General features: G+C 47.8%; 1 protein-coding gene across 2 annotated transcripts; it reads right to left on the bottom strand.

The window, feature by feature from the left end:
- Nucleotides 1-17,624: 17,624 nt before the first annotated feature.
- On the bottom strand, nt 17,625-25,024 carry INHBB (inhibin beta B subunit). 2 transcript variants are annotated; one of them, XM_025152149.3, is made up of 3 exons: nt 24,797-25,024; nt 22,674-24,469; nt 17,625-20,369 (listed from the first exon to the last, which is right to left on the bottom strand). In XM_025152149.3, exons 2-3 carry the CDS (start codon nt 23,074-23,076, stop codon nt 19,594-19,596), a joined length of 1,179 nt encoding a protein of 392 aa, XP_025007917.1. In that variant the 5' UTR covers nt 23,077-24,469; nt 24,797-25,024; the 3' UTR covers nt 17,625-19,593. The 2 variants fall into 2 exon arrangements, with proteins under 2 accessions (XP_025007917.1, NP_990537.2); NM_205206.2 differs by lacking the exon at nt 24,797-25,024 and having other exon boundaries at nt 22,674-24,484.
- Between the last annotated feature and the right edge of the window lie 602 nt (nt 25,025-25,626).

Raw genomic sequence — 25,626 nt, 5'->3', positions numbered from 1 at the left:
GCACTTCAGCAGCTTGGATGACCCTGCAGAGGATTATCAGCTCCCTGCTTTGCAGTAGAAAGGATCTGAGCCTCCACAGCCTGGAGGGAAGGAAAAAAAAGAGGCAGTTCTTAGATGCAGGTGATGTTTCCAGTCATGCTGTTTCACACCATGAGGAAGGGAAAGAATAACAAGGAAACCCTTCCGTTTATAGACCAACAATCTGCAAGGTATTGAAAGCTCAGTTCCCCAAAGCACAATATAAATATTTCACCACCATGCCTCTGAACTCCAAGGGTTAGAGACAGTTTTCTCTTTGCTTTCATGAGAACCTCAGTTCTTAATATTAGGATATCCCATGACAAAGATCAAAAATTAACACCATCCTATGCCACTGTGCTCTGCATCTCCTATTATTGCAGTAATTTTGATACTGTGAAAGCTAAACCCTGTGGTACGTGCGCTCTACTGGAAGTCCAGAAATCTGAGCTCAGTTACCACTCTAACATACATCATGGGTTAGAACTAAAGCTGCACTAATTTAACCCAAAATTAATTTTTAAACTCTGGCAAGAAGCTTTGTACAGATGCATATTTCTATTTAGGCTAAGCTCTTTCAGGTGCAGTTCAAACTTGGGAACTTGAAATAAACCTGATTTACACTGCAGTAGACTGTATTTGCAGGTTTCACATCTGAATCCATTTGATTCATATTGAATCTATTCAATCTGCATTTTTTTGGTATCCATTCCTTGCTTTCTGTCACTACTTAAGGATTAAGCTCTGCCCTACTCGTATGAAGAAATTCACATATTCCTGCTAAAATGAGATGGGCAGGTTGGTTCAGCTTTCACAGCCCTTCCCCAAATTCTGCCATGAAGCAGACAGTTAATAATCATCACCAGACACATTGAACTGTTTCCCTGCCTATTAAAATTACTATTCTCTCTCCACAATGCTTTCCAAAATACTTCACAGCCCCCAAAAAAGCTGTACATAAAGTATGTGAAAGAAAAAGAAAAAACAAAATATTCATTTTAATCACAAGCTACATTCTCTTCATCAACTCAATCTCTTTGCAGCAATTATACTTTCATCACCCTCTTCCTTCCATGCTGGTCACCTCCACTGCCTGTTCTTGTCAGGGTACAAGGATCTTTAGGTTTTGTCTTCATACTTTGATAGATAACTCTTGTCCTAGAAGGGTAAATGAGCCTTATTTCCCACAATTTCAGATCTTTTCTGTGATTTCTTTCATGTTTGCTCAGCACAGCCACTCCACACATTACTTCACATGGCATGGCACACATTTCCTCCCAAAGAAAACAGAACAAAACACAACAGAGCTTCAGTTTCTAGGAAGGAAGATTATCTGGGACTTCATCACTTCTCCTTCTGCTGCAGGGTGATGACATAACATTGCACACCTGCTCTGAGTGGCCCTGCTTCAGCTGAGTTGGACCAGATAGCCTTCAAAAGTCCCTTCCAACCTTAACCATACCATGACTTCAATCTAATAAAGTAACTTCCTCTGCTACAGTAGACTGGGGTCTCAACAATCTGTCTCACTTGTTTTTATGGATAAGAAAGCTCAGTACAGGTAGAAACACCCTTTAGTCTTCTGTGAAGTGACCACTTTCCAACCACTTTTACGCCATCCTTCCTGTAAAATCCTTTGGCCTTTAGCTAGGCCTTAACTTCATCATTCCAGGTTCACTAAGTTCACTATTCAGACTAGGTACTCCTTGCAGACTCTTACAAAATAATACAAAAGACAGCCCCTGCACAAATAAAAGCCCAACATGTCCCCCTATTACTTCAGTAGGATAAAATGTGCCAATACCATAGTATCTTTTAATAGAGGAGGTTTGCTCCACTTGTCTTTCTACAAGATTCAGCTGCAAAGAACAATTGATCATTAACTACATTTTGTTTGTAAGCTCTTTGGGAAGGCACCATATTTTGTCTGACTGTGTAGCCCCTAGAACAGTAAAGTCCCTTCAAACTATAACAGTGTCAAAAAAAACTTATAATCCCAACCGTGCTAGGCACTTTACACGTATATACACTGACACATAGGAGATCGGTGCTGCCACTTTTTTCTTTGTTGCCTACTAGACTAGTTTAGGTAAGAGATGAGAACAAGGTGGGAGAATAAGTGACCCTGCATTACATGGTTGCATGCACCAAACATACTTCTAAGTTATTTGACTAGTGAACGAGTGAGGCACTACCAGTGGAGCCAGTTTTGACCACAACGTCAAAGCACAGGAACAGTACATTCAAAGGAATATCTACATAGGTTGGTCTGAAAGTAATACCTCTTATTTATTCCCATGGAAACTACAACAGATACAAAAAAAATATTACTTGATAAAGGAAATTCTCAGCTACAAAACATTCTTGTACATAGTAACCTCCATTGGCTATGCATTTTCACCAGTGATGAACAAGAGCCTGCATGTCACCCACATCAAAATCTGCATCTCCAACCAGAACATGGCTTATCTTTCATGTCACTGTCACCACTGACGAAACGTGCCACCCAGTTTGGTCTCCAGCAAGCATCTATAAATGTCAACAGGTGCCATTTTTACTCCACGGAGGAATTAGGAATTCAATTCCACACCTTTGTTTCATGCACACTTCCACGTTGGACGCCATTTTGTCAGACTGCCTGTCTGCCGCCACCTGACACCCACAGCAGTATGTAATGGAGTATTGGTGGGAAGGTTCAACCTCAACTGCCATACCACCAGCATCTGTATCTGACATTGTGGGCCAACGTAATAATACAGGAAACATCATTTTCGCAGTGGCCTTCATATATTAATTTGCGATATTTTCAATTAAAAGACTGTTAACCTGCAGACTGCATTCTGCATTAAGTCATGGTGATTGCAGCAATAGGACGGATCAAAATGATGGGAAAGGCATTACAACAGAGGTGGGATAACAGAAGGACTGTCACGAGAGAAAGGTGCCATGAAGGAAGGGAAGAAGATTGCTTACCGGTATCAGAAGATTCCAGGTTTGCAGGGGAAAGCTTCACCAAGGAGGGATCTCCAGGAAGAGATCCTTCCCCAGTGGCAATCAGCCCTTAAATGGGGTCTAAGAGAGGTGCAGCCAGGCTCCACCCCTCCCAGTCACACAGCTGAATTGCCTTCACCTGTGCTGCCAGGGCTGACTGGGTCCTTTACCCAGGTGATCAATTAGTGGTTCAGCTGTGACTCAGCAGTTCCTATACAGTGATATACCCCCAATATGGAGGCAAAAATACTTTTCATCAGGTTATACAGCAGCAACAGGAGCAGTCACAACATACCCAAAAAAAGACACACACACACAAAAAAAAACACACTTGCCCATCAATTTACCACCAATGGGAGATAACTGCCTCAGCTTGAGGTATCTGCTCCTACCTAGAAACACCTCCAGAGCCTCTCTGCAGTGGACTGTGTAAAGAACAAGCGTTCCTCTTGCCTTAGTTAGAGGATAATTCTTAGCCTACCTTGGCTCTGCTGTGGAATAGACACTAATAAACTTATCATCAGTACCACCATCCCAGCAGTACATACAGGTACCCACAAGCTGAGGCCACATTCACATTGATAATAATATCCTATCTGGAAATCAGAGAGAAGCAAACCTCAGCCTGCTGGCCCTGATAGGCTCCTCTAGCACAGCTCATGCAGACCACAGACAAGATTGGAGCTGGGCTCACTGCAAAAGACCATAGGCTCTCCTGCCGTGCCCAGCACTGCCTACAGGAGCAACCGGCCAGCACAGCCAGGAGCACAGCTGAGTAGCACGTACTCACACTTCCAAGCTCCTCCCAAGCACGAGCTCAACTTTTCATTCTTACCTGATGTATAGATGTTTGCCAGAGACAAAAATAAACATGCTGCGGTTTTGCATTAGCATCAAAATCAGGAGGGCTGTCAGGTGCTACTGCTTGACATAGAAGTCTATCTGCAAGGCTACTTCACCTTAGTCTCAAGGTATTTTTCTTAGGGCTTTTTGTGCTTTCGTGCCACTGCTGATCTTCCTCGGTGCCTTCCACCCAAAGATATTGTGTTACAGTTGAAGAGGCACACTAAGAAAATCATCAATTCAATAGTTCCTGTGCTGCAGGGCAAGGGTTAAAAGCATATCCTCCTGATACCCAACCCTTTAATAGTTGGCTACAAGACCTCTTGAGCTGTGCAGAAAAGAGCAGATCAGCAATGTCCATCTGTCACCAGAATTACCAGAGGTTTATTACATTTTTTCCCATTCCTGAAGGCAAGAGCATGAAAGGTCTCGTACTCTAACAAGTCCCCCCAACACAGCTCTCCATCTCCAATGGCTTGCTGCAGAATATGACAGCTCACCTCTGCCATTATCAGTTCTTGAGGCATGCCCCCTTCGGAAGGGCATGTGAGCAAATACAATTCTCTATTTGATACTCTGACCACAGGAGCAAAGCTTTTGCTCTTCCCCACATCCTACTTGCTTTTACTGTACAAAAAGAAAAAAAAAAAGACCATTCTTATCTGAACTAAGCAAAGGCCCATTCCAGGCTTCTGCTTTCCCCAAAATGCCCTCATAAACACCTCTTTTAGGCAGGTAAGCATATTTCCATGCACACATTTCAGGCCTGCTCCTAATTCATTACATCAACGTCGAAGAGGAGTCACTCCAGCAGAGGCAAAAGCAGAGTGAAACAAGCACAAGTAGGTAAATAATCACACCCTTTTAGTTTCTGCGTAGTCCTTTTTCCCCACTTTGCATCAGTTCCCTTTCCAAGTTCAAGGCAAACACCTGCAACATTTCTGGGTTATCCCCAGCAATGTGACAAAAATAATTACAGAGTTCAGGGAAGTAACACTGCTAGAACAGCGGGCAGTCTAATGGCTTCAATAGCTCCTGTGCACTTCTGTTGTGGTGGGAGTCCCCCAAACCCCTACCTTGAGTAACTCAACATGCTCAGGAATACCAAACCTTTTTCTGGACAACTCGTCAGCATCATTTCTTGGCTGACTTGAGACATATCAAGGTTCTTTCAGGTGGTTTGCAAAGTTAACTCATCCCTAAGGAGTTTGTCCTTGATGCCCACCAGATTTCCTCCATTCCCCATTTCTTTCAAAGCTCCAGGCTGAAGCATACTGAAGACTTTGCAGAGAAAATCTGCTCAGAGGCAGCTATTCCAGGTGCACAGGCTTTTGCTGAGTACAGCATTATTTGGGGTGTTCTCTTAACAACAAAAAAAAATCTACTTTTGCAGTAAAAGAGTCATTTGCCATGTGTAATGTGCTGAAATACTTTGCCACAGCAAAGTCTGGTCTAAACATGTAGTTGGCCAATAAAAGGGGGGAAACACGCTGCCAGTAAACATTTGCGTGGTATGTCTTTGAAGGCTTCAAGGCAGACTAAATGGAATAATTGTGAAGATGTATTATTTATAATACAACAAATCTTCCCCACAAGATATAGGTCTCCATTAATCTAGTACCCAACTGCTTTTAAGTGCATTTTTTAAATGTGTTTACCCTGCTAAGGGAGTTATGTTTTATTATCTCCATTTTGCATTTGGGGAATTGAGGTACTGGGAGATTAATAGATTTGCTCGAGGTTACATAGCAAATCTCCAGCAAAGCACAAATGCAGACCAAGTGTCCCAGATTGTTGTTCTCCACTGGATGTATCCATCGATATGCCAGGGCACATTAAAGCATCAAAGATCTCTCGTGACATGACTTTTTCCTTGTACAAAAAGGACTGGTCTCCTGTGAACAAGCAACATTGTATTGGAGTCAACAGAAGTTCATCTATTTACATGAAAGCTGAAGCAAGTTTTGGAGCTCTTGTTGGAATACCCTCATTCTTCCAGCTATACGGTGCTTTCGACTCAAATTCAAAATACTTTTTCACTGACAAAAGCTGCTGCATCTAGCAAGTGACCTGTAAACTGTATTAGTGAATCTTTCAGTGAACATTTCACATACTACCATCTGAAATCAGATATCGCTTCATATCTCCCTCAAACTTAGTGGGGCTGTAGAGGAGCTCAGCTTCTGAAAGTCTGCCCGCTTACTGAAACTGTTAAGTGTGGATTTAGGACAACGGTCTTCTGAATGTGTTGGTTTGATTTTCATCTTGATCCACTCGAGCAAGTGGTGGGAGATAAATTTGACTTCTCTCCACAGTATCCTACATCAGTAATCCCTTTGGATGAACAGTCTCATTGGAGTCAGTGAGAGAAAAATCTGTTCCCTTCATCAGCTTTCTGCATCAGCCTTGCTGAAGGCTGGGACCTGTGTTGGTCCTGAGCCCATTACGGAGTCTGGACAATTCAGAACACAGCAAATTGCCCTCACTCCATTTCTCCGAATGTCAGCCCAGTTCCCTCACCCTAATCCCCCTGGGACAAAAAAAAAAAAAAGAGCTAGTGCAACTGGAACATGGCTGTTTTCAAGAGGATGCCTCTACTCATCTCCAACCTCCAGTTTAAATCTAAGCATAAGGGAAATTTTAATGAGTAATAGGCCTGGTAGAAATGACAGCAGGATATCCTCTGCCTGCAGATACCCACACATGCCCTTGTCAGCATGTAAAAGGAAACGCCATAAAACCTCCATGCCTCACTGCAAAGCTGAAAGAACAACCAAGGGCTTTCCTTAAAGCACCTTGCCTGGATAAGGTACTCACAGGAACTTGAATTATTCATTTTCAGGACTAAAAGCTCCCTTTGGCTCAGCAAAGCGAGTTGCACCGAAGGTGTTCTGTGGACAGCGAGACTGGAGGGCGAGCTGTTCCTCACCAGCACGGACTATGGGTTCATGTGGTCTCACACACGCAATCACCCATGAGGATAAAGACTGAGCAAGTTTGCTCTACAAGTCATCACAACTAAGCCAGCCTCATGACTACAGCACAATCCTCACTGCCAATCTGCCACCAAAGAGCCCACGAGCTGGATACACACAGTGAGCTGGCAGCACCTTGTCACAACAGAGGCAGATTTTACTTCCCCATTTAAAATCAGGGATAAATGCATAAGGCTACCCCAGGGAGAGGAGGCGTTTGAGGCTAAATACACAACTCGGAACTCAAATTTCCTTATCCTTCACCAAGGTAAGCACCATGTGCAAAACATGATATTCTGCCTCCGGCACAGTGTCTGGGCTGCCCAAGACATGTTAGACATCCCTCTTCATTTAAAGATTATTCAGTGTCAAGCGTTCACCAGTGTTTTGAACAGCTGAACAATGAGTTTTCCCACTGCCTCTCCTGCTAATGACGAGCGAATAAAGAATCCCCTAGGGAATTTCCCTTCATCTGCTCACGAGTGCCACTTCGCTAGTCACATTTATCTGACAAATCTTACAGATGGCTTGGCATGAGCTTGCAACAAGCACTCCATCTTTGGAGCTGGGATTGGCCATCCAAGCCACACGACACTTTCCGTTGTAAATTGGACAAGCCCACAGGAGAGCCCCATACCGGCAACCATTGCAGGGGAAATACCCCTAGTAAATTTAAAGCTTTGTCACGCGCTGTCTCAGCTGACGATGTCAGTGAAGGCGATGGCATTTCTGACACCGCAGCCACCACGTGAAGAACAGGGTCTTTCAGCACAGGAGAAGTTGTGCTCTGACCCAGGCAGGAAGATGTCCCAGGAAATTACTCTCATCGAGTCACTTTCCTGCTGTTACTATGCCAAGCGTCTGTTAAAGATGAATTCTCCCTGTTAAAATAATGGGAGAAGGGAATATGAAGATCCATCTGCAGACCATATTTTTAGAAGGGTTATTGTTTGTTTTCCAACACTTTCTGTGAAACATTGGTTGCATCTTCTCAGCTCCTTCCAGATGTGTACTCTCCTCATGCTATATACCCAACACTAATTCCAGTTTAAAAGCTGCCTGACTCAGACAAATGAATAGCAGGCTTTTAAAACAGATACAAATAGTAAAACTGGGGCTTTATACAGTCCCATAGGAACTATAGATGGGACTGTCCAAACACAGACCCTTCTAATCCACCAAGAAAGTGCCCTTAAGACCTGTTCAGAGTCAGACTTAAACCCCATAAAATCCAGGAAATTCAAGGATAAGCCTGGATATCTGGACTGATATTCTGTCCTCAGTTCACCTTACTGGGTAAATGTTAATGAACACATTTGTTTATTCCCTACAGTTCTATACAAGGAATATCAACAATCTGATATTATGGGAGGAGGTGAAATTCCTTTTCCTGTATGTGTGTGTAGGAGTTGCTCAATATAATTTATTCTCTCTCACTATTAGACTTTACAGCTCCTCGATCCTCTCAGAGCTCTGAAGCTATGCAAGGTCTGTCTAGTAAAAGCTTTTGGAGAAAAGGCCTCAAAGGAAAACCAGTTATTACAGGAAAGAGGGCTGATTTTCAGCATTACACAGTCTCTCGTCTCCATTCATATTAAGCTGTATTCCAGTACCAAAAAAAAAAAAAAAATCAGATGCTTTTCATAGAGGATACGAATCCAGACCTTCACAGGTAACAGGAGACCAAGTCCCCAATTGAGAGCAGAGGAGAACTGGTGTGCATGTCACTTCTGGGGTGATACCTCATGCCCACCTGCTGTAGCACTCCGCACAGCAGCACTGCCACGTGGAGTACAGGCAGAAGAATGGTACTGCTCCACCCAGCCCAGTTCCGAGTCTCAGATGCAGGGTGGTCAGACACCAGAAAGCAGTAGAAACAGGGCAAAAGCTTATACTGTTTCCCTCAAATTTCTGCTAGCCCTCAGCTGGTTTCAGATCAAGGGATTTCCTATGCCAGATACAGTTTCTAACTACTGAGTAATCTTCCATGTATTTCTTTACACAAACTTGTCCAGCCATCCCCTGAACCCACACAAGCCTTTAGCATCTACAGCAAAAGTCTGGTTTCTTCTAGTTCATTTAATGACCTTAAATAACATGCTGTCACAGAAAACAAAACAAATCCTACCCATCCCTTCCTCAGTGCTTGCGGAACTTAGTCCAATCCCACCAAAAAAAAAATCACCTCTTCTTCAGGCCAAGGAGTCTCAGTCTGCTTGATCATTCCTCATGTGGAAGCCATTCAGATCAGCATTTCTGTCTGCTGTTCCAAGTCTTGCTATGTTTTTTGATGAGCAGTCCAGAACAGCTCACGGTATTCAAGGTAGTTTTGTTCTCCAGCCATACTTGCCACTCTCTCTCCTTGCTTTGTTTCTGTGCTCCCGTGATGACCCTTTCACTTCACACTCAAGAAACACTACCTTTCCCATGTTATAGGCAGTACAAAGAAGCTGAAGGGCTTGTCCTCAGCTTTAGAACTAATCTGTGAGGTAGTAGAGAAGCAGACCAAGTTCTCCAGAGCCTTTTCTGATGCCGTGCAGCCTAGTGGTACTTTCTGATGTTCAGACTTTGCCTCACGCTGACCTGGCCAAATTCCAGTTTGGACAAAGTCCACTTCTTTTGTTTAAAAGAACAAAGCTTACATTCTTTTATAAATTATGTGCAGTGCAACTCTCTCACCCCATCAACGATAAGTAACATGACCAAAACATAATTCAGATTCTGCTACATCCAAGAACATGTGCATGAGCCCCTGTCCCCAAAAGATACAGTACAAGTCAATTTGGTCTGAGCAAAGACTTCTGCAGCAGGAGAAGGAAAACGTCGCAAAGATTCTGTAAAGCCTGCTAGAGGTTTTGCTGTCACCAGCTGATCTGATGTGAAAGACATGCAGATACTACTGTAATAGGCAGCCCTACAGGCTCAGAAGATAGACAAAACTTCCATTTATGACATAATTCATCCCTTATAAAAATGGCACTATTCCATCAAAATCAATAAGGTTGCACCTGTGAATGCCAGCTGTGAATCAAGTCCATGGTTCTCAAATGATGTAAAGTGCTTCAGGAGGAAAGATGCTATATTTAGGTGCCATATTATTGCTATGTAGACATTTTCATAACCCCTAATTATGGGGCTTTTTTTTTTTTTTTTTTGCAAGCTCTGTAGTATTAACTGGATTGGATAAATATATAATTAGAGAGTGTTTCAACATGCACACTCTTGATGCTGGGAGCTTTATCAGCTCTTTCTTTCCTTCATGATCTGTTTTGCTTTTCTTTTAAAGCTGTTTCTATCAATTATGGCAAGATTTACTCAGAGCCCCAATAGAGGGTCACCACAGACATTCCAGTACAATAGAACAGAGCTACATTTGTTCCAAAACTCTTCTGATTTTCACAGAGATACCTCCAGTTTATCACTACATAACATTGCCGCGAGCCAAGTTGATCAGACAAAGAAGGAAAAAAAAAAACAACCCATCACCACTAAAGCAACAACAACAAACCTTTTCAGAAGTTCCCTGGCCCCAAACTGTTTATAGATTAAGGATTCTTAGTCCAACAGCTTTGATAAAGAACCTGCTGCCCAAGGATTTGCTGGACCCCGCTGCTCTTCTGCCAGCAGACAGAAAGCAAGACCCAGGGAAGTCCTTCATTTTCTCAACAATGTCCAAGATGTACAGATAACTTCAAAGACCTCTAGATTAGAGGTAGATACACCCCTGCCTTCAAGAACAACCGCCCTAACAAATTACTAAATTGGTTGTCAGGAAAAAAGACAAGCTACCATTTTCCAGCATCCTGTTTTGTCAGGGCAAACGATATCCTTGATATATGAATCTAACTAATCCTACAAGAGTAAGGGGGAAAAAAAAGGCAGCATCAGCATTTCATTCTATTTCCAGGTGTTGAAGAAGTCAGTACTCCCACTGATTGCTAACCAAAAAGAGACCCTGCACAAATACACTTCTGCTCACTGTTCTGGTCAGACACGGTCAATAAGAGATTTATCACAGTCTTCCAGATGCATTTATGAACCTTCTCCTCTAACACCAGCTTACACCCAGGGAGAATTTGAAAAGTGAAATTACAACTATAAACGCTTCAAAACAGAAGTTAATAATAAAAAGAATTAAGAACATTGCTAGAATGACACGATATGGATGTTGTATTATTAAACAAACAGCTCACAATGGTATCATGACGTGATCTCAACACCTGATGCCGAGAACCTATTGCGAGAAAGAACAATAGCTGTTATCGCCATCTACAAGAGATACGGAGGGCACAATACCAGGAGCCTGACTGCTGGCTGATCTACAGCAACATCTTTGTCTGAAAGCCAACAGGATAAATTCACGCCTGGTACAAACAGGTGCAACTAACGCGAATCTAATGGCATTGCGGCATCCTCAGCGAGGCTCTGATACTGCACCAAAAGTCCTACGAGCTTTGCTCTGTGCAGCCTTGCAGCCTGTTTATGACTGTCATTGACAGGGGAATTCCAATTTGGTGGGATTTTGAATCCGCTTTCTGCAGGTGTGAATAACTGACCCTGGCCCTACATTAACACTAGTTTAAGACTAGCAAAACACAGAGCACATCTGAATTGTTGTAGCGTTCAGCACTGTCACTAGAAAGTTTGCCAGAGACAGAAAACAGGCAGCATCAGCACGTGGACTGGTTTACCACTCTTTCTGTTGTTATATCTGGTAATTGTGGACTGCAGCTGAGGATGCTGAAGGAAAACTTTAAGAGCTGGCACACTCACAAGCCCAACAGGCAGAGCACAGAATAAAATCCTGGGGTACACTTACAGTATGCACTTCCCATAAATTAAAGTCTATTTGTGGCACGTGTCATAGAAAAAGCTTTCATTTGGTGTAAAACATAGCTTTCCTTCCAGACCATATCTCCTTAAACCGCATCAAGCGGGAAAAGCAACGCTCTCCACGCTCCACATGGCTTCAATTGTCAGTTTGGGAGTGGAATGAGAACAATGTAAGGAGAAGCCGCCCATAAAGTGAAACGTGGGGCTCGATTCGTCGTCCTACAGTTAACTTTGTGATTTGACCACTGTCAAACGTGTAAGTCTCTGTGCCTACCTCATGGCAGTAAGAAACACCTAGTGCAGAGGCCTAGGTGGGATCTACACGGCCCAAGAGCTACTCAGAGCTCCTGGCGCAGGCAGCACAGCTCAGTGCAGGATGCACAAGTGGGGTACTGTGATATTCTGGTTATTTCTCAGCTTTGACAGCAGCGCTACAGATCTCTGAGCAGCTTCAAGGTCGCTCCAAACTGTGCTAAAGACCAAACCAGCTTCTGAACAATTTCAAAACATGCATTGAGCAAAAGCAATTTGTGGAGCTGCCTGGAGCACAGCCACATCTGAGCACAGACTGCCTTCTCTTCAGCTATCACAAGGGTACACACGTATTCACACATAATGCAAGAAGACATACTTTGCTTACAGCACCCAGAAGTCAAGAAACTTGCTCTGAATGGCTACACTGCTTTACTTCTGATTGCCCAAAACACATTTGTATTAGAGAGATGCTAGCATGGTAAAAGGTGAGTCACTTATAGAAAGCCTTACATTTCTTGTGTGCGTGTTTATACAGAAAATACACATTTGTGCAAACATGCCGCCCCAATCAAGAAAAAGCATACACAATACATAAGACATAAATAAATACTTATGAGTCACCAATAACCACCTCATAAATTACACAGCCTTACAAGTATCACTGCTAAGAATAATTTGCACAATTGAACGCAAAATGTGCATCTACAACTCTCATTAAGACAGATAAGGGCTGTTTGTTTCCTTCCACGGGAGCTTGAGACCTTAATTTACAAAGATGCTGATGTTTTACTTTATTTTTTAAAGAAAAGCTTGCAGTCCCACAGCCGTGGGTCAGTTTAGAAACCAGACCTAAGAATGAATTTAGTCTCTTATTGGCTCAGTCACCACATACATAGTATAGTGAACACAGAAGACAAGACAGAGGGGCTCGGAATTCAAGAGACCACAGCCCACTCACAGAGGCATGAACTAACGGTTTCCAGGCAGTATTTACACCCCTTTGTCCTTCAATAGATAGGAGTATCAGGGTCTACCTTTCCTACCTTGCACCTGCTGCAATGGCCAGGACCAGCTCCCCCTTCACCCACAGGGCCTAAGCTCCAGCCACAGGAGAGCATAACCACTGCTGTACTTCCATAGCTCACAGCAAACTCTTCTGCAGGACAAAAATAAGCAGCTCCATCCAACAAAGCACAGAGGGATGGGATCAACCCTGCAGACTCAGCTTGGGCAGAACCTAAATGCCACTTTGGTGCCACTTGACTGATACAGCCCAAACACTGCGTGTTTGTTTTGCTGACACATAGGTTTAAGTCTGCTCCCCAGCCACATCTCCTTTCCTCTTGGATACAATAGTCATCTTCATAGCATTTATTATAACATATTGCAGCAATAATGTGCAATTATCCTCAAAAACAAAACAAAAGCTCAAGATAAAAATAACAGGCAACGAGCACACTTACCAGCTGGAGAAAGGCAGCGCGAGCTGCAGTCTTCCACAGAGCAGCCATTTTAGGGATGCAGCTGCATTTTCCAGCCTAACTGCAAGGCCTGGTCTGCAGGAGGACGCACGAGGAGGAAGAGCCCCTCCCCAGTCATGCAGTGACCAGGCTCATCTGGGCCTGCCCTGACCCTGGGGAGATCTCATTAAGTAGAGATGTGGCTCAGGTGTGAGGCTGGGCGCTTTGCAGCTGGGTCTAGTGACTGTATGTGGGCCAAACTAAGAGCATGGAGTGCTGAGTGCCTGAGAGGGCTCATTCCTTCCTTAGGAGAGGCCTACCAGGTGCCCAACAACCCGGCTTTCATTCTGCCTCTTTCTTTGTGGTAAGCACGACCCAAAGAAATTGGTGCATTCTTCCACTTCTTGAGTTTTCTTCTTGTTTTGTTTTGTTGGATATCTCTACTTTGACTGTACCCACAGAAGTTTCCTTCAGTGTCGAGTTTAGAACCAGGCTCTAACTCCTCTATTCCCATTCTTTTATAAAAAATGCATTGTGGAAACCAATTACAGTGTAGGAGAAAATAAACCCAGCACCAAAAAGAGGGAGTCTATGAGTGTAATAAAAGTAGCAACTTCAACTTCTCAGCGGCGGATCACAAGCAGAGTAAACCTGACCAAGTATAAGGAAGCTGTACGCCTCTCTGCATACATCTCTGATGGCTTCACAGATCTCTCAGGCTATACAGCATGTGTGTAGAAACTTGGCTTTTCTGCTCTGTACAAGGAAGACTGGTTAGGGCTGCACACATCCAAGGAGGGCCTCTGTTGAATAGTATTGGCCAAATCAGATTAAAAACCCAATATCTATGATGAAGGCTGCACGCTGCCTGCTCAGAGAAGTTCCACTGATGTGAACCAGAAGTTCCTTGCATGTGGTCAGGCCCTAAATTTGATACTGGAATTTAAAAACAAATTAAGATTCCCATGCAATATTGACTTTATTTTTTTTTTCCCAAGAGTAAAAGATTTTACAGCATGGAATGCTATATGCAGTGGTTACATGAGTCCAAGTAATTGTACCAATTATATAATTTGATATAATTGCACTAATTACATAAACACATAATAATGAAATATAAGTTATTCCAAGAGCTAAACTGGAAGAACATTAAAGAACTTAAATCTGCTCCCACTTATTCTAGTACAAATCAGAAACAATTCTCCTGAAATCAATGAAGTTACCCAAATAAAACTGGCCCCTCACATCACAAGAAGCCAGGTAAATCCAGCTTTTGGTTCAGGGCTGTGCAAGCAAATGAAAGCTATTGGGATATTCCGTACTGAAGCAGATTGCTAATTCCTGGCCAAATTCCAGCATGTGCAGAGAGAGCCTCCCTGAGCTTATGACCAGGTGAGTTGTTTCAGTGGCTTTTGCTAAATCTTTTAGCTACTAATTCTAAAGAAAACAAGGATTTGTTAAGAAATACGAAGAACGAGCTGGACCTGATTAGGATTTCGAGAAAACCAGGTTGTAGTGTGTCCTTAGATATATAGTTGCTAGCCTGAATTAAATCTGCAGACGTTAAGGGAGTTAGAGCAGACTGGCATCAGTACTAACAGAAATAGGCTTTCCTCTTAGGCAAAAATTTATATTCCTGATCCACTTTGCATAAAGCTTTTCAACGCCTCACAGTAGAAACCACTCCAAACTAAAATTGTGATTAAGAAGGATTCATTCAGTGAGGGGTTTCCCCCTTCTTCCATGGCAGGGGGGAATGCAGCAATTAATTTCGTCTGCTGGCTGCATCTCTCATAAGTAGCAAAGCAAAGGATGTGAGACCTGGCAATTTTGCTGCAGGTGTCTGTTACATGCAGAAATACGTGATGTATGCAGAGTTAATCCACCGAGTGCTCTGCTGCACCACGTCGTGACAGTCACCCCGTTCACACAGCCCTTAGTAACGCCAGCAGGAGTTCCAGGCACCAGCACAGGGGTTTTGCCTGTGCTAGAATATTTTAAAGGATGGAGATTTTCCATCTCCAGAGGTTGATTTCACTGCACAAAGGAGTACAGTGACTTAGCATTTGCAGGGTCAGACTCAAAGCCTGTAGGAGACAAGTGATTCAGCTTATTGGGATGATTCTGGACCTGGCCCAAACGGGTTTTTTTTAGATACAGTATCTCATGCAGCATAAGGCAAGGAAACTGGATGCTCACTTTTATAGGGCTCGGAATGAGAGGCAGGAAAACAAAAACCCAGAATTTCAAAAAGCAACCATCAAGTTTGAGCATCTCGTTTTTGGGCCTGCCTCATTTCAGAAACTTAGGAGGTGGCAGCTGCAAAAAGTGCAGTACCTGCAGCCCCTGCAAAAAGCTAACGAGAGCAGTAGCCTTGTCGCATTCATGAAAAACAAAGCCAAAACTGTCTCAGATTTCTGCCTTCCCCCCCTCCAAATTAAGAGTTTTAAAATTCTATTCCTTTTTACCCTTAGAAATCTGTGTGTTGGAAGCACCTTGCTCCTGCTCTGTGCTCGAAGCAGTGGGTGACTCCACACCTCTCCAAACCCAGAGCACGTTCTATCCAGATCTATTTCCAGAGACTGTTGCACATAAAACAAAAGGATTTGGGAACCTGGAACAACTCTTCCCTCGCAAGGTGGTACCTCTCACACCATAATTATTTATGATCTTTGTATTTCCACTTCTGCCCCGTGAATGGCAGATCCACAGCTTCAAATAGAGATGCAGGGACCTCAAGGGAAGAGCGCTGCAATTCTTTTTACCAAGCAAAGGGGTTTTGTTTGACAGCTTCTGTGAGACTGTTCAGGATCCCAGGCTTGGCTGTGGGTTTGATGTGGGATGCAGAGCACAGCCCGCACCCCATCCCCACCCCAGCCAGCCCCATTTTGCTGCCATTTGGGCTGCCCACAGCTCCCCAGGGCAGCAGGTCCCCATCTCACCCCGAGACAACCTGCTCTCCTTGTGACAGAGCATGAGTCCCTGTGCCCAACACAGGGATTCAGCTCAGAATCGAACCATCTTCCATTGGGAATGAAGTCTCAGCAAGCCCTGCCTGCAGGGCCCTGCACTTCGACTGAAGACATTTCTTAATATATCCCATTTCTAACAGCGCTGCCCACTCTTATTTACAAAGACTGTGTCATTTGAGGTTAAACATGCCTTCAGACTGTAGGCACGTGTACTTCCAACTGATTTCAAGGGGAATTTGCTGCACTCGACAGTGCGGCGGCAGATGCAGCAGGTCGCCATGGAGCCACGGTGCCCCGCTGCCACAAAATGGAGCAGGAGAAATGGTTCTGACAAGAGGTGTGCAGGGAGCAGTGGCAAAAAAGCAAGGGAATATTGACAAAATTTGGTCTGAGGGCAAAAGTTCTGTGCAGCAAGTTGTTGGCATGGCCACAGCAAGTTGCTCATAAAGGTCTTCCAAAGCAAAGTGGCCTAGCCCCCAAGCCTGACTTTGGGAGGGGGTGGGCAGAGTTGTGCTGGAATTGGAATTGTAACCAGAACCCGTCATTAGCCACACAAACTTGCTTCTTCGACACTTCCCAGGTCTCGGGGTCAGAGCTAACATTTGCTAAGTCAACAGAAGTCCTTCTGTCAGCATTAGCTGGCGTTTGGTCAGGCCTCCGGCAGGAAGGGGCTGTCTGTGGAGATCAGCGAAATCAATATCTGAATATACGTGCAGCTGACATGGATTCCTGTGAGTGTCTGTCAACATTTTTTGTTTAACTTAGTAAATAGGACGTGAATTTGAGAGACAAAAATCTTTACTCCAAAAACATCTCCTGGCTGGCAGCGAATTTGAGAGACAAAAGTTGACCGGTGTTAGCATTGGCCTGCTTTTCCTAGAAGTGCTTTTCCCCTTATTTCTCACTTCTGGTAAGTGCCGTGCTGAGGAGTGACCCAGGCAAGAAGTCACATTCCTACACAGCAGGTGAACCAGGAACTCGCTCCCAGCGCCTGGCAGGTATGCGGAACGCGGCCCTGCCCGCACCCCACGGACCCACGCCGGTGCATGCAGCAAGGAAAGGATACTTGCAGGTACAGACGGCCACGAAGCGAGAGCATGGCACTTCAGGGTGGCAGCTGAGCTCTCAGACACAGCTTTCTGCAGTGCCCGATATGGATAAAGCCTAACGTGATGGTTCACCACCTGCACTCAGCCCCAAAAGCAGCCGCGTGCCTCCAGATGTTGCACATTGCACCAAAATTAAACAATTAGGGGAAAAAAAAAAAAAAGCACGCCCAGTTTTCCATCTTTTTATTTATTTAAACTGTACACAAATGTAAAATACTTCAACAGCAAATCTAAGTGAAAATTGTTTGGTTTAAATTATTATGGAACAGAACCTAAAAGGAACTTTATTAAATAAACATAAAAATTGGATTTAAAGGATGCACATCTTGTAATGTATTCTACAATAGTCATTTTTTTTTTCTCACTCTACGTTCCATGTGCGTATGGTATAGAAAAGACACTGAATAGAACAAACAGAATCCATTTTGTACCCTGAAACAATTGGTAGGCCTCGTGAGGGATTGCTCAGCATGACTACATGATATATGATGGCTTTGCCATCTCATAAAAATTATAACTAATATGTTGGCCTCTTTGGTTCCAAAATTTATGTATAATACATTTAACTGTATTCATTTTTTGCTGCTATAAAAATAACATTTTTTTCAAATGGCAGTTTTTTGACTAATCATGCAACTAAATCAGTGCAAACATTAAAAGCAATCATTCGCTTTAAAAAAGAAGCAAAAGATTTAATTTCAAGTATAAAAAAATATAAAAAAGTCATATCATAAGTCCAGTTTTGTCTAGTATGGGTCAACACTTTAAATTGCATAGCTCATGCGGCACCTGTTTACCTAGATAGTGAGCAAAGATAAGTGCACTATCAAGTACCACTTTTCAAGGCATTGAAATTTGCAAGTGCTATTATACGTGCATTCAAGCAGTTTGCAAGTGCTATGCTGTATCATTATTTTCTGATCTTTATGGCCATTCTTGACACCTCCCGGTAAGGAAATTGAAAGCACTCTCCTCTCTCTCCTCCTTTCCAAGACTTGTTCAAATGTTCCTCCCCTGTTACTAAATGCACTGCATTTTTCAGAGCGTCTCCACCGCGCCACCGTCGCTCCTCCGCAGGGTTCATTGGTTTAGCCGTGGTAGCGGCCGCTTGTTTGCTCGCTCCCCACACGACAGCTCCTCGCCGAGTCCCCCATCGAAGAACACAGATTGCAACTCCGACTCTTCGCTCTCGGAACAGTGAGAGATGCTCACGGTCAACACAGTCCAGATACGGTGCCAGATCCCCTTCTCCAAGACACAAACGGGTACAGCCATCCGCGGGTTGCTGGTGGTCGGTTACAGCATCAGACCCCGCAACAGTCCGATGTCAGAAACACAGCAGCCGCGTGTGTGTCTGCCTCCTCCTCTCTCTCAGATGTTACCGAAGTGGAAGTGCTTACTGGAAGTGCTGTAGGAAGATACGGGTTTCTGCGATGCTTATATTTAGATCAATTTAAATTAAGAGGAAGTGATCACCTACGTAGGCAGGTGTCCTGCAGCTTCCCACTAGACCTAAGAGGTGACAGTCGACTTTTTTTCTTTCTTTTTTTCTTTTTTTTCTTTTTTTTTTTTTTTTTTTTTCTCTCTCTAAGTTTGGTCATTTCGACACCTGCGTGCAAGAATACGTTGTGCTCTCGCAGTCTGTGCTTTTGCCTGAGCAAAGGGAGCTCATTTCGGTCTGGCTTTGCCGGCAGGCGGGGATACAGCTGCGCAGCCGTCCACTCGTACTGGCAGGCATGTAGGTACGTCGTCACTGGTCACTGACTTCCTGCGCTCATGTCCCTTTCCCAAGCTGCCTCGTGTCTGCGTGTGTGTGTGTGTGTGTGTGTGTGTGTGTGTGTGCACGGGCGCGTGGTTGTGTGTGCGCACGGTGTGTGTGTGTGTGTGTGCGTGCGTGTCTTTAAGATATCTCATAGCATTAACTTATAAGTGGTAGGATATATAAGTGTCCAAGATCCACAAACTGCCACTGTCCTGACACCAAAGTGAAATGACTTCTTTTGTTTTTTTCGTCAAACTTTTCCACAGTGACTTTTCAACACTGATGCCTGGATACACAGTGAAACTTCCTCCAACACCATCTCGTACGGGAATGTTCTCTCTCTCTCTCTCTCCCCCCCAAAAAACACACCTCAAATCAAGCACAACCACATTCTTCCACAATCATATTGGGAACGTCCCTTTTCACAATGTTGTATTCATCATCAAAGTACAGCATTGACATTGTGCTAAGTTTGGTTGGAATGCAACAGGAGTTCACGGTGCCCGGGTTCAGCCCCCGCATTCGGTACTGATTCACGACGGCGGTGTGAAAGGAGGAAGCCGACCCCGGGACGCCAGCCAAGTAGGCCGGGCAGCTCCCTTCACAGTAATTCCCATAGTAACCTGATGGTGCTATGATCCAGTCATTCCACCCAATGAGTCTAAAGTCAATGTAAAACTGTTGCCTGCAACATAGATTGGTCCTGCCATCGCACTCCAGGCCTCTTTTCCGGATCCTGTGTTTGTTATCAGCGAGGCGGGCTTGCACCACTAAAAAAGGCCGGTGGGATTCCTCCCCGGGGTCCACATAAATTGGCAGCACTGAATACTCTTCACAGCCCTCACATTGAACATCCAAGTTCAGTCTCCTTTCTCCTCTCTCAAACAGAGCCTGGATCGCCTCTGTCATGGGAAAAGTGTGCCAACCACTTCTTTTGAGATCGACTTTCTTTTCAACCACATTCCACTTGTTGCTAGTGTCCGGGTCTTGGAAATAGACTTTGACTCTTACTTTTCGCCTGCTGCCTTTCTCTAAGACATATGGAAGCAGCTTCAAGTAAAGCCACAGGCTGGCTTGAACGACAAACAAGTTCTGGTTCCCTTCATTCGAGATGAAGAAATAGAGGCGGACTCTAGATGAGGCCAGATCGTCTGCAAGATAAGGAGAGATCAGCAAGATTAAGTCAAAAAGAAAACGTATCTTTTGTGCGATTCTGGGTTCAGCGGCAACGCCGGAAGACAGCTGATCGAAAGGGCAACGGGGCTGCATCAGCCAGAAGGCATGCACTGAATCTGAGAGCCCCGAGCCGCAATCGAAACGAACTGCTGGGCTGCAGCTGAATGGGGCTCTCCCAACACTGGGTTTGTGCAGCCGGAGAGCTGCAGGGACACCACGACAGCATCTTGAAAGGGCCGGCGCTCGCACTGCCCCATCTCGCTGGTTTAAGAATAGTTTTAACTTTCAGCTCTCAGCCGATTCTCACAGCGAGAGTCCTTTCAAGCAACCACTGAAACGTCAATGCCAAACCGGGGATTTTGTTTCGATTTTCACATACTCTCAGAGCCGTTTAGCAGAGAGGATCCACAAGATAGGGGGAAAAATATTTCAGTAACGTCCCTACGTGTCCTACAGATGAAGCCAAGCCCTCCTAGCCTGGTACAATATCTGCCATTCACCATCCCAACCTCAGCCTTTCCCCTCGCAGCGATGACTTGCATAGAGGCGACCAAACGGAGCAGTCGCTCTCACTGCACCGCCACCGCTGACTGCTCTCCTTGCACCACTCGATAACATCAGAATTACAGCAGTGACATTATCCCGGAAAACCAAATGTCACCAAATGTCTGACAAAACCCATTATTTGTAAACACAGGCGCTGCTGCATGCATTGCTGCAGGAACACCGGTGTCCCCGCTGCCGTTCCGCACTGTGAGTCCCAACCAAATCTGGCGTAGGTGATGAATGTGCCTTTGCAGCGGGGACGGCAATGCTGGTGCTTGAATCACAGCCTTGCAGCCGCTATTTAAATTGCTGCCGGAGAGGCATTTTCTCATCTGTCCTTATCTGTTTGACTTCTTTCTGCACACAGCCAAATGAAGATTTCTCTTCCTTTTGTTTCCCTACGAATCTCTGTAATTTTTGTCAATGGTTTTTTTTGCACAGTCAGTGTCTCCATTTGTTACCCCAGATGCCTTCCCTCCTAATGCGCCTGCAGGGCCCATTCCTCACCCTGTAATATTTCAGGGACAAGGAATTGTCACTGCGTTTCTGTACGTCTCACATCGAGGCGATATTCAAAGTGTTCATTGAAAAGCAAGTGGAAGAAGCCCACCCCACGCCTCCCACCAACAGCCCACCAACAAATAACAACGCCGATGCTGTATGCTGAGAACACCTTCTGCACGCTAATAAACACACAACTTCTATATGAACTGTGGTGACAGTGACAGAAAAAGAACAGCACGGCGTTGCTGCACCGATCCCCATCGCTTGTGTTGCACGAGATTGTGCGCGCCCATCAATTTTGTATGTGAATATAACAAGCATATGTATAATGCAACAGATCCCATAGATACTGTAAATGTATATGCTTTGCTAAGTGGGAGGGTAGATAAAGAAGATGAGTAGGCAGCATCCAGGCTAGAAAGAGATTTATTTTGTGGACAAATGATCTATAGATGCCACAGGGTGATAGAGAGGCAGAGAAATGAACCGAGTGAAAGAGCGATGAGGGCAAGGAGAGATGGGCAGATAGACAGCAGGCAGCAGAGCACAGAGCGCTGCAGATGTGCAAAGTTCACCGGCACAGCGGCCGCCCGGGTGAACTGCTGGGAAGCTCCGCAAAGGGACTCAGTGCCATGCGACCGCAGGGGCTGCGCGGGATTGAGGCGGCCGGGACGGTGGGGATGGATGGCACAATCTGTACAGGGACAGGCGGACAGAGGGGAGACAAACGGCAGCGGCAGGAGGCAGACAAGGCCAACACCGTGAATGAAGGCTAAATACGTGGGGAAGAGACGGACAGGGAGGGCAAGCAGACCTCAACAGAGGGATGCACACTGCGGAGCAGAGGAATTAGAAGGGCATCAGCTGCCGTGAGGGATGCGAGGGATGGAGTGGGACAGGCGGAGGAGGGACAGCGGGATGCAGGGGACAGAGGCGAGCGGCTGGAAGGAGCGCTGCACGGAGACCCGCGGGGGGACCCGGCGAGGGGGCTGGCGGGGCACAGCCGGGGACAGGGGCACGGGACAGCGAGGGGCCGGGGGCCGGGGCGGAAGGGGGAGAGGCTAAGGACGGGCTGATGAGCCCAGCAGCCAAGGGCCCGCAGCGAGCAAGGGACGGGCAGCAGGAGCAGGCAGGGGGCAGGCAGGGGACAGGCAGGGGACAGGCAGCGGGCTGCGGGGCTCGGGGCAGGCAGGGCAGAGGGCAGCGGCTCGGGGCCGGGCGGCGCCCACCTGTCTCGGCGAAGCTGATGATCTCGGAGACGGGGTCGTGGGCCGGGGGCCCGGCGCTCGCCTGCCCGTCCAGGCTGGGGATCTCGACGCGGCCGTCCTCCCGCACCTTGCCGGCGTGCAGCTTGCGCAGCGCCGTGACCATGGCCGCCTTGGGCACGGCGTGCGTGATGTTGGGCCGGTCCCGCATCTGCAGCCGGCTCAGGATGTGCCTCTTCACCGCCTCCAGGAAATCCCCGTCCACCTTGCCCGGCTCCTCGGGCCGCCGGAAGCCGCAGGAGGTGCATGTGTCCTGCGGGGAGCTCCCGGCGGGAGCCGGCGGGGTCGGGGTGGCGGCGGCTCCCAGCAGCAGCAGCCCGCAGGCCAGCAGCGCGGCCAGCACCCCCCGGCGAGCCGCCCCGTCCATGGCGGAGGAGCGGGGGGCCGAGCTGGGGCCGGCCCGGAGCGCCGCAGGGAGCCCGTCTGCAGGCAGCGCCGCTCCGAGCGCTCCGCGGCGCGGAGGGGGCGGCGGCAGCCAAGCCGGGGGCCGCAACCGCTCCGCGCGGGGAGGGAGGGAGGGGGGCCCGGGGAAGCGGCGTGTGCCGCCGGGGAGGCGGAGGGGGGAGGCCGCCCGCGCAGGCAACCGAAGTTGGGGAGGGAGGGAGAGAAAGGGAGGGGGGGGTGGGGGGGGGCGGCGGGGCTGAGCGCACCGAGCGCCCGGCTCCGCGGGGGAGGGGGACGGCAGCAGGTGAGGGGGTGGCCGCGCAGCCCGGGGAAGGAGGGAGGGGGAGCGGGGCCGGAGGTGCGAGGGGAGCCGGGGAGCTGGGGGAGGCGGCGCCGCGCAGCCCCGGGGCCCCGCGGCGCTTCAGAGGGGCATCCCCGGGCGCCGCCGCTCGTGGTCCATCGCTCGCTTCGGCAGGGTCCGGGCGGGCCGCGGAGAGAGCTCTTTAGTCCGGCGTCATTGAGGGGGGTCAGGGAGATAACCGAAGCAGATTTATATACAATCCAATTTATAGCCTGGAAGGAGGAGGGGGGGTGGGGGGGAGAGATGCCACTTGTACCCCCCCGCCCACTCCGCCCCCGCAAGACAACAATCCACAGGCCGTGGGTGCGGGTCTCTTGAGCCGCTCCGCCGCGCTCCGCTCGCTCCTTCCTTCAGCGCCCGCCGCTTCCCGACGCGCCGCCAAAGTTGACGCGGAGCACCGCCGGGGCGGGGGCCGCGGGCGGCGGGTGCGCGGCCGACGGCTCCACGGTGCCGAGGCGTCTCCCCGCGACGGCGGGATCGGGAGATCCGCGCGGAGGCTCCAGAGGATGCGGCGGCGGCGGTCCCCGCGCGGTCCCGCAGCGCTGCGCGGCCGCTCGGCGGGGACTCAGCGCGGTGCCGGCGGTCCCGGGAGTGCTGCGCGGATCCACTCGGTCAGCCCGGCGCTGCGGCTCGCTGCCTCGCTCGCTCTTTTTAAACAATATCTCCCTTGTTGGTGGTTTGGGTTTTTATTATTATTATTATTGTTATTATTATAAGTATGATTTTTTGTTGTTGTTGTTGTTGCCGCCGCTGCCGCTCCAGTTAATCTGTCTCTCCCTCTCTCCCTCCTTCTCCTCTCTCTCTCTCTCTCTCTCTCTCTCTCTCTCTCTCTCCGCGTCTGTTTGATCTCCGCTCGCCGTGCGCCGGCTCCAACGCTGCGTTTTGTTTTGGTTTGGTTGGGGCTTTTTTTAACGCGTCTGATGTTCCCTCGCGGCTCCGCAGTGGAAGGGCTCGGGGAAGCGGTTCGCTCCTCGCCTCTCGGCCGCGCGTCTCCTCCTGCTAATTCCCCCCTCCCCTGCAAAATCACGACATTGTGGCACTTTCTACCGAAACTTTTATACAGGAGTTAAAACCACGTGGGAACTCCAACCTATAACAGAGCCGCCGTGGGTTCCTCACTATTTGGGAGATTAAGTTAAGTCTTTTGCCCCCCGGGCTATTACAGTAACTTCCTTATGCGGAGCTATTAAGCGCGCTGTTCCTTTAACTCCCCCCGTCCCTCCCGGTTCCCGCACACACCCACCGCGCCGCACGGGCCGACCCCGGCCGGGAGTCGGGTGCCCCCCCCCGGGCCGTTCCTTTGCCTTTGAAGCACTTAAGGAGAAGGCATTGGAAAGTTTACCGTCGGGTTGCTTTTGCCGCGGGGCGGGTGTGAGCGTGTGTTTGGTGCAGCGGGGCAGCGCGGTGAGGGGAGGGGGACATAACGGGACCCCGAGCGGGTAAGCCTCGAGGGCGAGGTAAGGCTCCGGTTCCCATCCGGCTACCCCGCGGCCAAGCCCGAGGGCGGGCGGGCCTCCGGCGGCCGGGGTGAGCCGGCCAGGTGCACGCAGCCTCCGCCCCGCCGAGCTGCGGGCGCACCCCGGGGCCGCGCGGTCCCGCACCGCCGCGGGCATGGCCGGGCCGAGGGCGCCCCCGCGGGGCCGCGCCGAGAAGCGGCGGGGCGGGGGGCAGCGGGGCGGACTCGGGGGGGGGGGAGCGGTGGGGGGCAGCGCGGAGCCGTCGTCCCCGGCGCGGAGCCCAGCGCTGGCTTTGCAGAGGGCAGGAGCGCGTTTTCAAGGAGCTGTTTTTAGAAGGAAAATAAAACTTGGGCTGCGTGTATGTGTGCGCTGCACGGGCTGCTAATAGAAGCGACCCGGGGCGTGAAGAGGGTCAGTGAAGGATCAGCTAAAGGCAGAAGTGCTCTCCCCGTACCACCGCCGATCTTTTGCCTGGCTGTGTGGGGAGACAAACAGCGCTGTAGCGCACCGTCGCATGGCAATCCCACTCTGATCGCGGTGATATTAAGGGCAGTGTAACGCACTTACACCGCGGTAAGGGGCTCAGAATTAGCGCCTGCGTTTCGTGCCTCCTGCTAACAGGTTGTGAATGGAAAGCCCGGAATGTAAAAAAAGAAATAATGCTAAAAATCCAATCACTCGGGACATCCTGTAAGCTAATAAGAGCACGTGAAGG

Source organism: Gallus gallus, chromosome 7, assembly GCF_016699485.2.
Source record: "Gallus gallus isolate bGalGal1 chromosome 7, bGalGal1.mat.broiler.GRCg7b, whole genome shotgun sequence".
Classification (NCBI taxonomy): domain Eukaryota; kingdom Metazoa; phylum Chordata; class Aves; order Galliformes; family Phasianidae; genus Gallus; species Gallus gallus.
This window is presented reverse-complemented; position numbering and strand designations above follow the sequence as displayed.